The sequence below is a fragment of the Triplophysa dalaica genome, chromosome 14, assembly GCF_015846415.1.
Source record: "Triplophysa dalaica isolate WHDGS20190420 chromosome 14, ASM1584641v1, whole genome shotgun sequence".
Lineage (NCBI taxonomy): Eukaryota > Metazoa > Chordata > Actinopteri > Cypriniformes > Nemacheilidae > Triplophysa > Triplophysa dalaica.
Window position 1 is genome coordinate 9153916 of NC_079555.1, and position 14507 is coordinate 9168422.

At 40.7% G+C, this 14507-nt stretch overlaps 1 protein-coding gene across 15 annotated transcripts in view; it reads left to right on the forward strand.

The window, feature by feature from the left end:
* Positions 1 to 14507, forward strand: part of mef2aa (myocyte enhancer factor 2aa) — a 77013-nt gene that overhangs the window by 26711 nt on the left and 35795 nt on the right. For all 15 annotated transcript variants that reach the window (XM_056765688.1, XM_056765690.1, XM_056765691.1 and 12 more), the window contains exon 4: positions 7242 to 7445. In XM_056765688.1, coding sequence (XP_056621666.1) covers positions 7242 to 7445 — 204 coding nt within the window. The remainder of the gene's footprint in view (positions 1 to 7241; positions 7446 to 14507) is intronic.

Genomic DNA, 14507 nt, shown 5'->3' on the forward strand with positions numbered 1-14507 from the left:
GACCACAGTCTCACTTATGGTGTCTGTGGGGATCAATTGTTATTTTATTTTGATAAAATGCCCACAGACAACTCAAAAACAGTGAAACAAACGAAACAGTGCATACTGGGGCTCCGCTGGGGCTTTACATTAGGTCTTCTTTCAATTAAACTTCATTAATTCCAACATTTAACGATTAAAAAAATGCACGTTCCTATAGTACTGACAAAATACTGCATATGTGTCTTCTGACTTTGCGTGGTTTTTGAAATGCTGCAGACTGATCGGCGAATGTCTGACATCAGAGCAAGAAAGTTTTGAAAGCACACGGAGCTCCTGCGCAACACCTCACGAAAGAGACATAGCTAGCGTCTTGCTAAACGCTCTGTAGTGTAGTTCATAAGTGGTCACGACACTTACATACCGGCATTGAAACTCTTCTGTCAACATTGACCTTATGGTTGGACTTCATATGGTTCATATGCGAGAAAGACTGCTTACACGGAAAAACTAAAGAAAACTTTGCCGGAGATTTGTGTCGTGACGCTTGTCCAGTATTGGACAGGACGACCTGAAATATTCATGTGTTATGAGTTTCAACGATCAAATGTTGGTAAAGGCTAAGAAACCAGCCACAGGTTCCCGACCACTGATCTAAAGCAATGTATACAGTAGAGTTTTTCCAAGTTTACCCCAATTTTTTATTTTATTATCTTAATATTTTTTTACTATTTACTTATTTTTTATATTAATGCTCACATAAATTATTTTGTAGACTGTGGAACACATTAAGTGTACTTTAAGTACAAGGGCAACAATACTAGTAACAGGGTATGTGAAGATGTGAATAAAAGAACATGAAAGTATGTTCTCTGCATAAGAAAGTAGATATTCAAATGTCTACTTTTGTGTTACACAAATAAAAGAATATAAATAATTTTCAGAATTTTGGGGTGAACTGTTCCTTTAATTTTTTTTACGACTTGTGATTCATAGGCCCTAATGACAGCGTTATTTCAGAGGGTTTTTCTCGTCTGTTGTTATTAGCATATTCACACAAGCTCGAGAGACAATACACCGCCTGGTAATTAATAGCGCTCTTGTCCGGCAGAATTCAAATTTCACGGCTCTCATCGGAGAGAGCGGTTATCAGTGGCACACAGGCTCGGCTGCGAGTGTGGCGCGGCTTGCTCAGCAGAGAGTTCTCGAAGAAGATGTAAGACGTAAACCCTTCAGACTCCTTCATTAGAGAGCTTGTGTATACTCGCACAAAAAAGTTCTTCCCCCCCACAAGCGTGAACCCGCTCTCCTGTTCGCTCCAGGGTGCTCTCCTCACCCAGGGGAGATGGCCATTAGCATACTAGGCCCGTTGAAAGAAGACAATTAAAATCCTTATGTGTGCGGCTGCGCCCGGAGCTATCTTTATTCGCTGCGTTAGAATGAGAGAATGCCTTAAGTGGCCTAATTAAATACAGTGGCAATACTGCACGCCTCACAGGCTTCAGCAGGGGCGTCTCGTATCATTATGAGGAGGGCTCTGGAAAAACTGTTGACCTATCAGGATTTATTTAAGAGAGCGTAGCAGGGGTTAGGAGGTCTGCGATTGCGATATCTATCAAAACAATAGCTTTTCAGGAGAGCCGCAGGGCGCTCATTGTGCCGGTTCTACACATATCTAACAACATTTTCCGGCCCAGAGGGGTTTTGAAGATCTCAGGGGGGCATTTCTGCTCTTCTATCAATTCGGCTAGAAATTCGCACAACCAACGGCACAACAGGCATCGATTCACACATTGATTGAGTCCTATCTGTGAAAGAAAGAGGTGAGAAAGATACATTGTTTTATGAGACTACATCTCGGCTCATATTCAGCTCACACCATAAAATATAGAGGAGCCAGAGGTCCTGTGATGCATGCAGCCCCATCTTTCTACAGCTTTCCACCAAAAGCCCCTTAAGTGCGGCCTGTAGGAGAATGAGGGGGAAGGAAGGAATGACAGCGAATGGAGAAGAAGCGGAGAAGCTTCAGTGAGCCTCACTGAACAGCTCAGGCTGACATGCTAATTGCAAAGCTGTGTAAGGAGGGCGACTGCCATAATAGCGCAGGAGGACAGAATGATCCTGAACCCCCCCTCCCTCTAGTTCCCCACCTGTCCATCGTCCACTCGGTACAATCTCAGATTTTCTCCGAGCCTATAATTATTTGTCCTGATGATGTCGCACACCTGTCTCATTCGCAGCATGTACGATAGTGCTAGTAACATGCTGTTGAATTACTCCCCTAAAGAAACAGTAAAGAAAAACAGTATGAAACTTTAAATTACCGTGGCATGCTCAAAGGACCCTAATGAGAGCAGCCTATCTGGGTAGGGACAGCATCCCTCCATTGTGGCTGTGATTGTGTTGTGACAGCACTTTGATTTATGAATGATGGAAAGTATTATTGCGAACACTAAAGTAAAGACCCAAGGGAACAGTTCTGCAGAAGCACGCATACGAAAACGCTCCTTGTTAAGAGAGAACTTGTTGGATGCGATTATATCAGGGACCTCTTTGGCTTTGTTTCCATACAGTCGACATGCTCTCTCACAGCTGCGTTTGTGCGCGAGTGTGTCTTTGTGTGTTTGGACCTCTGTGCCTAACGACGTCCGCTGTACGCCATTAAGCAGGCTCACTAGGGGTAATTACCCAAGTCATTAAAAGTTTGATGATTTCACTGCTGGGCGGAGTGTCGCCCGCCCTTTCTTTGGCTTACTTTTGCTTCCGTATGTCACATGCACCGAGCTTCTCTGTTCTTTTTCATCCCACTTATTTTTTTAGCAGGACGCTCATCCCTGCGTTTCATCCCTTCACACTCTCTCCTAAAAGGTTCTGAGCCAACACCATTATTCTTTAATGATTAAAAACATGGTTTAGGTAGCGAAAAATGGCTTTAGTGGAGAGATGGAGTTCGCTCAATGTGGCCCTTCCATTATTGGGTGTCTTTAAATGATAGAGTGTAATTGCAGCTAAAGTGGATTATTCGAAGCAAAGGGAGTTTTGTTTTTGGTTTAACTGCATTAGAGTGTAGCTGTAGAATTGTAAGGGGAAATAGTGTGGGTGGTTTTCTGTCTGTAATTCATGTCTGATGACAACAACAATGAAATGCTCGAACGATGAAAACTCCACCCACCTCCCTCCAGTTATTCATCATGGTGGCGGAACATCAACAGAACAAACTGATAAAACGTTTGTAATGCGCATGATCTTTATTTCCAAAGGAATGTTGTTGTAGATATCTTCCTGTCAAGCCTGTTGGCCTCATTATTCATTTCAGAAATCAAACATGACGGCACAGATCAGAGTACTTACTTTACACTATAAACAGGTTCTTTTTTCTTGCTTGTTTGCTTTGATAGCTGACATTGAGCTTAGTATAAAATGCCAATTATTTAAGGTGTAGTTCATGTTGTGAATGAGGGCAAGAGATAAATGTATAGAGATCAGTCTAATTACAAGGTCACACCAGCACAGCCCCAGCTGGATTGCCCAGCCCTCAGGATACTTAAAAGCTCAGAACCCAACAGTGAACCCTGGGCTTTTTTCGTGTCCTGTGAAAGCTGATCCGGCCGGACAGGAGGGAAGGACCGCTGCCTGTCTCCCAGGCCCGAGTGCTCTTTGCTGGGTAGCAGAAGCCAGGGGGCTTGGGTCACTCTGCCAGCTGGTGCTATGGCAGAGACATTCTCTGGACCACACAAGTCTCCTGCCACTTGTTATCGCGATCATTCAAGCTGACGTGCCGGTTTCATGATGTGTCACCCTCCACACTTTCAATTTGATAGCAGAGGCTTCACCCTCATGGCTTGTTTTCATGTTGGCTTCTCTCCCAGAGGACAGCCTGTGTTGAAACCCTCGGATTGACAAGCCGGATCTTTTCTTTTTTCAAAGTGATTGACAGGCACAAGGAAATGTACAGATAATCTTGAATGCTCAAAACACATGAGTGAACGTCCTTATGGTTTGTTCAGACACATCTCCACATTTTTGAGCATATACGTTTTTATCCACACATATTGCCCATTTCGTCTTTTGTGGGAACCATGATTCATTTTTACTTACATCCTTATTTGCTTTGATTCATTGGTTTCTTAAAATTCTAAGAAGTGAGCACACCCGATGATTGCATTACGAGACGCCCCAGTCCTCTGGAAGTAACAAAGGCCAGACTGAGAAAAGTAAGAGATAAAACACAAGAGAAGAAGAGTAGACTTACCTGATATGCTGAAAAAGTTGTGAAAAGGTCAGCATTCTTATTCCCTCTGTACAATTAGATGAGAAATGCTAATATAATTACAGGACGTCTAGGAAAGAATGACCTTATCAGAGACTGCCATAAGTGGGGGGGGGGGGGGGTTGGAGCACAATAAATAATAAGTTATAATATCACCTCCCGCACAGGAACTTTGTGTTGCATTAAAGTGTCCCCATGATTTGTTTGTGCATACTGATTCAGAGATGGATTTTCTCACCAAAATGCTTTAAGCCCGCAAAGGAGAGCATAACATTTGAAATTCATATGTCTGTGAGACATAAGACAATAACTGGATCAGAAATTACAGTAATGTAGATCTGGGGCAAAAGTCTGAAATCAGTCACACCCCTCTTTAGAACTCAACTGAGTGTGTGTTTCTCTGAGAGCCAGTGGAAAAAACCCCTGCAGCCTCCCACGTGACCTCAGATCTCTCTGTGGCTTTCCACTGTCTTAGCAGTGACCCGGGAGACTGGGGTTGTTGTTCAGGGTGATCACCCAAAAGCTCTCTTTTCAGTTAGAGTACTCATTTGTGGCGTTCTGATGTTGGTATCTTGTACTTAACATATACATGACGATGGCATTTGTCACCGCTTAAGTCACAGACGTGCATTATGCTGCCCAAGAATATCAAATATATCTTTTTAAGATGAAGTTCAACTTGAGTTAAAAGTTGTTGTGTGGATGTGGATGTGTCATACAATCCATAGCACAATCTATAGCACACCACACTTTCTTGCACTGCAGCAGGAATAAATGGTTGCTCAGGGTCAGTTAGCAGCTACTCGGAGTGCCCCGAGTGTCACAGCACGAACCGTACAGCATGGCCCACCCCATGCTAAAGGTGACATTTTCTTCTGCTGCCTCAGAGGTCAACTCCACACCAAACTATGCCACCTACTTGGACTATGGCTTCTATATCTTTTTCTCCTCTATTCTGTTGCACAATTACATCTGCCATTTATGGAACATTTAATGATGATATACTTGGAAAGCGTTTGTCAAGGGAGTGTGCCATGCCTTGTGTTTGCTTTGCAAGAGAGGCAAGAGGAGTCTAATGACAACTGGGAGGGAGCCGCTCTTCGCGGCACTGGGAATTCGCACTGCTGTCTGCCTGAGCTCAGCTTTCTCTCCCTGGACTGCTCGGGTATACGGTCCTGCTCCACTGCCACACTCCATTCGTTTCCTGTTTTTGTATAATGAAAGCTACCACGTGTCATTGCCTCATGTCATTGTGTGTATTTGGGTGAACGTGTGTATCCACGTAACATATGTCCGTTGCAGATTTCATTAGGCTCATAACTTAAAGGGATCGTTCACCCAAAAATGTAAATTCTGTTTTCATTTGCTGAACGCAAAGGAAGATATTTAAAAGAATGTCAGAACCAAACAGACTGACTCTCATAATATTTATTTTCCCTACAATGGCAGTAAATGGGGAATGAGATCTGTTTGGTTACTGACATTCTTCCAAATGTCTTTCTTTGTGATCAGCAGAACAAATACATGCATACAGGTTTGGAACCACCTGAGGTTGAGTAAATGATGACCGAATTTTCATTTTTGGGTGAACTATCCCTTTAACAGTTATTTGGGTCATCTAGAAGTGTCTTCCTTTATTCCAAATGTAAAATGCCACATGTATGTGGATTAAACGGAAAAACAATAAATGTATCAAAGGGTACACCATGATCCGTACGTTTTCAATTTGTAATCACCTGTAATGCAGAACATGTGAAGCTCACAGCTGGACTGAAATCTGTATGGATTCAGAGATGCTGTGCTCTTCATTGGATTACATTGCATTATGCCATTTGAAATGAGGGTTCCTGCAAGCTGTGACCAATTAAAGTTGAACAAAGCCAGCTCATCTGCTCAGCTCTGCTTAGTAGGTCAGTGAAATTGGCGGAAGTAATTGTACAGCTCTCTCTCTCCCTCTCTCATATACAACGCTCTTCAGCTTCTTTTTGCCGGAGGCACGGCTTTCCACGGCATCTCTGTAAGTTTTGCCATGTGTCCCACACGTCGTGCTCATCTTGACTATTCATATGCTCACTAACGATGTTTTACTTGATGCTTCTAGATTATAGGTGTAAATGCACTGCTAGATTTGCTGTGTAACATTTGTTAAACATGAGAGCTGAACAAATGCATAATTCCTTCTCATGCTTTTGAAGGCTCCTGAATGAGCGTCTTGTGGATAATAGAGCACATGCTCGGCTTGGCTCGTTGTATAGCCGAATCAAAAGCAAATCGAATAGCCGGTCATCTCACGGAAAGTCAGATTGTTAGGGGTGTGTACACAGGTCCTGCAGAAGCGTACAGCTCGGCTCGTGTTACAGCGGTGGCACTGCAGGAAGAGGCTGTCAGAGGATGCAGGCAGGAGTGATGGAGCCCGCTGTCTCCCTAATGGGCTGATTGCACAGGCTGTGGAGCCTCTGTTGTGTTTCTCTTTCTGACCTTCTGTCTGACCTGCCATGACATCAGTATGGCAGCACCGCTGTCTGCCTGACTCATTATCTCCGGTACCATGGACCTAGATAGATGGAGAACACTAAAACAATTAGACTTTATCAGATTCTGATGGACAGTCCAAGAACATCGGTGGGATTTAACTGACGCATTAGCGAGAGATTTATGGGTGCAGATTAAAGCAGAGGTTGGAATAATTTTTTGCTTTCTATTAAAGGAATGTTTCCAGATTCAATACAAGATATGTTTTATTGACATCATTGGCCATAATGTTAATAAATGGATATAAAGAAGAATATTGTCTAAATAAATAACAATAAGAATAATTTATTTTACCTATAACTATTTATATAAACGATAGCAGTTGGTATTTTACTCTGTGTCTTCTAAGAGCGTGTTAATTTGACAATGCAACTGCATTATTGTCAGAATGATGAAGAAGTTCGAGTATGGCTGTTACCATTTTACCAAACCGTCTTTTCTTGTTTTCTGTTTTTTACAGGTTACCTTCACAAAGCGAAAGTTTGGCTTGATGAAGAAAGCTTACGAGCTGAGCGTATTGTGCGATTGCGAGATTGCCCTCATCATATTCAACAGCTCGAACAAACTCTTTCAGTATGCCAGCACCGACATGGACAAAGTCCTGCTTAAATACACAGAGTACAACGAGCCCCATGAGAGCAGAACCAACTCAGACATTGTAGAGGTAAGGAACAAATTACTGATGATTGATAACAATGATTTTTATTTCAATTATATTGATATGTATTCATTTGGGCAATTTGAGCATTGAGCACTATACAGGGACCTTGTACATCAGATTCTGAGGTCAATGTCTACCAAATATTTAGTAATTTCTGAATGTCTAGTAAAGCAGTCAGTCAGACTACAATATATGCATGCCCCGAATTTGTTCAGCATGTGTGTGTTTCATACTTCCGTATGGGAAAAACGATGTCTGGACAACATGTAACAGTTTCCTTCTCATCCGTGTGTAGATAAAGCTCAGGACGTATGCTGCCCCTGATAAGTCCAGTCACACATAAATAACGCAACTGACAAAGGGCCGCAGATCGTGTAACGGGATCTTAACTAAAATGAGCACATGGCACAGTAGAGCCATTTCCTTGTTCACCATTCATGTGTGGCACAATTAATGAGTGTGTAAAATGTTCCATTTATACAATTCACATTAAATTGTTTGCTCATCATAAAGCTATCCCAGCTGGCCATACGAGTGCTTCGCAAATCAAAACCATACCGCTATAGTGCTCGGCACACAGGAAGGACGATTTGCCAGGCACGCACTGTCCTCATTTGTCAAAGAAACATTACTGTTTTATAGGCCAAGACCATCGGTAAACCGAGAATAAGAATTGATTTATTTCTTTATGTCTGACATTGTTTCGATTTTTTTAAATCGGTTTACAAAGCCCTGTGCTGGCGGCTAATGCACATACATGTTGCCAAACATGTTATAGTAAATCTGGAAATAGTAATGTTTTAAATTTGCTTTATCAAACTCAGTTTAATGTGTGTAAATAATCGTATTTCGTCGCGAAAGCATTTTCATGCATTTATTGTTAGTTTTAAATCGCAATATGACAAAAGAAACTGCGAAAGCAATACAGTGAGATGCACAAAAATTCTAAGAGTTTGTGCCACTGCCTAAAAGTCTTTACTAAAAGCAAAAAACTACATAAAAGAGTCAGCTGGTCCAAGTTATGCTTTATTCATGCTGATGACACTGCTGGTGAATTACTTGCATGGTAGAGCTGCAAAAGAATGCCCAGCCATCCACAAGGCCTCAGCCCTCCATCAGTGGCCCATCTGCTCTTTTTCCTGCACAGAGTGGGACCTCACCTGCATTAAAAATGAATGGACACGCTCTCCTCTTATGTAACAGCCACCCCATGTCAGCTTTACCTCTTTACAACAGCTTTTAAAAGAGATGCTGTGCTCTCTTTCAGTGGCTTTGTGCCTTTCCCTCTGTGATTTCAAGAACAGCAAAATCACTGTGCTCTGTGTTGCAAAACATTCTCACACAGTACTAAAGAGCCTCTTTACTGCTGTAGATTACCCTTCAGCGGATTTTTGAAGTGAAACATGGTTAGCGCTATCCTTTAAGTGTCTTGTAGGACACCCACGAGCCCATGTAGAGACATGTACATCCACACAATCACCATGTTGTCAGCAGATTTTCTGCCGTTTACTGATGTGAAATGCAAGCTGGTGGCATTCTGAACCTCAGCCAGTGCATTGAGAGCCCAACAAAGCAGCCTTGTCCCTGCTTAGTCGGCCAGCATCTACACATGGCAGCAGAGATCGCCAATAGCTAGCACACTTTTTTGTAGCCGCGATTTAAAGAAGCAGAGCTATAAGCTATTCGGGCCTTCATTCTCTCTCTTCATTTACTGTATAGTGGTGATGAAACCAGTCACAGAGACTTTGATTCTGTCTGGAGGCAGTACGTTGGTATGACTCCATCGAGACGGAATGTAAAGATCTGCGTAGGAGTTATACAGTACATCGATATAGCCAAAGGATATCAGGATCCAGCAATATTGATCTATCTGTAAAATCACAGGCCTGTGTTCTCATATTCTACAGTGTGCCACTCCGAAAGAGGATACATTAGAGAGATATTATTTATCAAAGTGCATGTTCAAGGAGGAAGTAACCAAAAGTCCCTTTAAGACAGGTCAATCCACTCTCTAGACGTATTTGCAGTGCAACCTAGCAGCTATTAGCTTTCTAGGCATTTACAGCCTTAATATAATTGAATGAGACAGAATACTATTTCTAAAACTTGTTGGACAGGCTTATAATGTAGTAACATGTTTTAAAGGTCAAGCGTTTAAGATGTCTAAATTTTACAGTAAATTATTGTAATTGTGTTTTGTGTGACACTAAAATCATATTTAAAGTGATAGTTTAACCCAAAATGAAAATTCTTTCTTTAATTATTCAGTTTCAAGTCACTGCAAATTAGCATTTCTTTATGCAGAACACAAAAGAAGATATTTTGAAGAATGTTGGGAACCAAACATTATTGGCCTTCATGGACTTTCATTATATGGACACAAAACAACATTTCTGAAAGTATCCTCTTTTGTGTTCCACAGAAAGTGTCATATACAGGGTTTACATTAGTGTACATTAATTATGACAACATTTTTCTTTTTGGTTAAACTATTTCTTAATCACTGCTATTGTTTTAAAGGCATTGTTATTGGCAGTGTTATTCGAATCCATTGTTTTTGTCCTATTGCTTAAGAGATGGTTTCCTTAAAAGAGGTGAGGAGTGTGAACAATTATTCCAATCACTATCTCGTTCTTGCAAACACATTTTAAATCATTTCTTCTGCTGAAATGTGCTTCACATGGAGACATTTAAACTTATCTAAATAAATAATTTGCCTTAACGCACCACACAAAAATGGCAGATTTTTCTCATTTGTCATTGCTCCAAAATTTTCTGGAGCAATCACATCCTCTACTGCTTTTCTTTTTGGGGAGCATGAATTCCCATTCCGTGTGCGATGCTGAATCAAAAGCCACATTCCTGCTCACCACCACCATCTGCAGATAAAGGCCTGGCCTTTCCATGTCAGTGGAACAGATGTATAGCTTTCCACAGATGGATGTGTGACTGGGGCACAGTGTGTCAAGCAAGCTCAGGGCTATGGACATTGTCTCAAGTCTGGCCCACAGTTTGTACCGGAGTACTACACTGAGATCACTCCGCCTGAGCGAAGGGAAGCGTGCGCATGTGTGTTATAGGTGTGTGTGCACGCCTGCTGCATGGTGGTTCAACTTCAATAACACTCCAGGCGACAGGTGAAGCGTTCCGTGAAATCTCCCTTTGTGGATCCTGTCCACTTCTCTGTCTGATTAAAAGTGGCCGCGATCCCATCTGTGTCTCCCTTTTCAAAGGCTGTGGGTATAAAGCAAGCCCTTTTTATTTACTGAGTAGCAGTACAGGATTGATGGAGCGTTTCCACAGAGGTTACAGGATGTCCATTCATCTGCTCGCAAGGGTCTGTAAGGACCACCGGTGTTCCACAGTATCAGGTCTCATCCAGCACTTTTTGTCCTTGCGCTCACCTTTATCATTTTTCTGAGTTTGTGAAAGGATTTGGAGATGAAATACATGTTCATGTGTGATAGACCTCGGTCTAAAGATTGTGTTTAATAGCATATCCGCACCAATTTCACTTTTATTAGAGTGTGAATGTTCTCTGACCTTTTATAAAAGCACATGTTAGGATATGGAATATTTTTTGGTACATAAAGTTCATCACGATGTTGATGTTTATAGTAGAAAATTGGTTAAAGGAATATTCCAGGTTCCAAACAGGCAGCTCAGATGATAGCATCTGTCTGATAGTTGCTGTTGATAACCACAGACAAAAATGTTCCTCAATGTGTTAAAAACAAACAAAAAGGTCTTTAAAGTTTTGCAAATGCAGGAATGCAAATAATTGAAGTTTAAGGGCCGAGACAGGCTAATTTTTTTAATATTACAGTTACAGTAAATTGCTGTACAGTACTGTATATAAATGTGTTATTTAAGTTTAACATGCCTGTGCCAAAAGAGTTTTGCAGACAAGGCTGCAATTATATTGCAAAAGTCTTTCCTAGATATTCCTTAATATTCCTTAATATCAATCAAACTGCAGTTGGTTTGTTTTGATTTTAAGCCATAATAAAAAAATACAGCTAACTAATAAAATAAAACGCAATAAAAACATGATAACATAATAAAAGCATGATTTTGGAACCGAGCTCTTCATATATTTCCAAAAGCATATATTTTAATGTTGACCCCAGAGCAGGGCCTTAACTTACAGATCATCTCATAGTTTGTATAATGTGTAAAGCACATTTTTGCTTGTTCCTAAAGCAAAGAGAAAAGTTGAAAATGATTTTCTGTACTAATAGAGCTTAACTATTATACTCTGACCATTCATTTAATTCCATTAAATTAGAGTTGTTATCGAAATCCCCTTTACTGTACCGTACATTACATTTTCTTATTTTTTATAAAGGCAGACAAACAAACACAAAACGTCTTTACGTTGTCTGAAGAAAGCCCTTAAAGTTCCGGTTGTATTACAAATTGAATTCTACTTGTGCTCCAAATGAAAAAGCTGCTGCAGGTAATTAAAATAATGAAATCATCCTTTCTCTTGTTCCTCTCCAACTGGATGTAATGAAATCTCCCAAAGTAGCCCTACTCTGGTATTCTGAGTACAGACCTGTCAGTGTACACAGGATTCCTTGAAATCAGATAGCAACTTCACAGCAGATATGGGGTGTCCATTTGTCCCTTCTCCATCCCGCCTCTCTTAGATGCTCTCAACAGCATTACTCGGCCATGCTGATATCATTCTATTCTCATTAGTGCAAATTATTATTATTGAATACACTAGCAGTCCCAGCTAACAGCTATTATAATGAATGTCAGAAGGAGTGTTTGGACTACAGACTTGCATTCACATGGCGAATGCTTGCTTTGATTAGATTTACATGTATGACTTTTCCACTCTGATCGTGTTGCAAATAACCAAACCGGTGTGCGTTGGTGCGAATAGATGGCTGACCTTTTGTAATACACTGTTTGTTGTCTGTGGTGTCGTTTACTTGTACCTGGCTCAAATAGTAAGCAAATCAGTGAATGATACAGGCAAATGTTGCGTCCGCTTTTACGCCTCTATAAGGCTTACATTGTTGTGTGTGGCTTTCGAAAGCAAATTATTGTTTTCTTTCCTGAAGAAATATTCAAAGGTAGAGCAGCTCAGTAGACGGAGCACTGTCGGTATTGTAAAGAAAAGAATGTTGTCGTAAATAATGGTGTCAGTTATTACATTCCATAATGTCATTGATCAGATATTGTTCTGTCATTAACTGGAAACTTTGTGTACGTTTTTATTGACACTATTATACCCGGAATAAATGTATAAATGATTATTCACTAAGTTAAATGCTCTCTAAGGTGCTTTGGATAAAAATCCAGAAATTGAAATGTAATTTAAATACAATGATAATACGATGGACGGATATACAGTATACTTGAATTTTTGATGCATGGCTAACTAAAGGGTTAAATTACGCAATTCTTGAAAATTGTTCTCAAAAAGAAATTCTTCTGAGAATTACTGGCTGGCAAAGAAAACATCTGAAGTTCGCAGGATATGTAAATCTTGACCATTCCCAAATGTCAGCTTTTCTTCTTTGCCTTTTCTCTGAGACTCCAGTTTTGCTCCATCTGAATAACAGCATTGTTTTACCACAAGCACGGGACAAAAAACAGTCACTCTTCCTTTCATCTAAACCTTTGAAGCTGCACAGTGCAATCGGCATATGAACTGCTTTAAACAGCCGTGCAAACGTATTAGCTATGCTATGCATATTCATACAGAAACACTTGAGCTCGCAACAAGCTCACTTCAAGCTTGCGCACAGTTTCTGTTGGCCGTCGAGGGGGAAGTAGTAAGGAACTGATGTCTCAGGAGGAGAGGAAGGAAATGAGGCTATGCTGTGGGACTGGGGGAGGGAGATATTTTTGATAAGGGGCTCTTATTCATCACCGTGGTGGGGGAGGGACGGCTGATGTCATGTGGTCAGGGGATTTTTGGGACATTTACCACAACACACAACTCAGTGTTATGTCTGTAATGTTGCCAAAGCTGTTAAGTCACTTACTGTTTATCTGGGTACCAGGTACCAGCAATACAACGCCTCTGTAAAAAGTTTGCCAGTAAATACGCACACCTTGTCAGAAGATAATTGCATTTATTTATATAGCTGCGGAGCTAAATTTTACTGTTTTGTTGGAGACTTTGCGTTGAATTGTTTGTGCTGTCAATCAAAGCTCACGCGGTGATTAAGACCCGACTCTGTCTTAATGAATGCAAATTGGCACATCTGCTTCTGCGAGCTAGCTGGCCAGACTGTTCAATTAGCGTGATTGATCAATTATCCTCCTCCTGGTGATGTGAGGATAGAGAGAAAGTGTTGGAAAGAAGAAAAGCAACAGTGCGAGAAGAAAGAGATGGTAGGGAATGCTTCCAACCAAACCCCCTAAGCCTGCCTATTAAAATATGTTCTTTAGATTTGATTAGTCTAAATTGATAGTGATGGAATGATTTAAGTCATGCTTACACGTAAACGACACATTTGTTAAATTGGGTTTGACAAGAGAAATAAAAAATTTGTGGAATAATGACACTGTGGTCATTTGAAACTCAAGGGGTGTTTTAAAAAAGCCCCGCCATTCATTACATTACGGGCACGGATGTTGTTGTGTAATTTCATTATATTGAACTTCTTCATTTTAAAAGGAAATTGGCCTGTTTGTCTCATTTTAGCAATGATTTTGTCATTATGTGTTCTGTGTGTATTGACAGAATGGAACAAACAAAATAAATCATCAGTGCATTATCAGTTTGGTTGTTAGTTTCATTAAAAACACCGGACGCACATTGACTGTTCACGAAGTACAACCTCAAGTGTCTTATGGCTTTATATAATCACAATTTTTTTATCATTTTAAACCAAACATAATTTCATCAGGCAGATTGAAGTCATCTTGTCATACTGAAAAAAATTCTTTGGTTTTACATTTGTAGATTTTAGCCTGCTACTTTAAAGTGGAAGCTCTGTTGTCTCGTAGTATGTGCTGTTAATACCATGAAAATGACAAATTTATCCCTCTCCGAGCAGGCTTAGGTGGCAGTCTAATGGGAGTATTATTTATATGGCC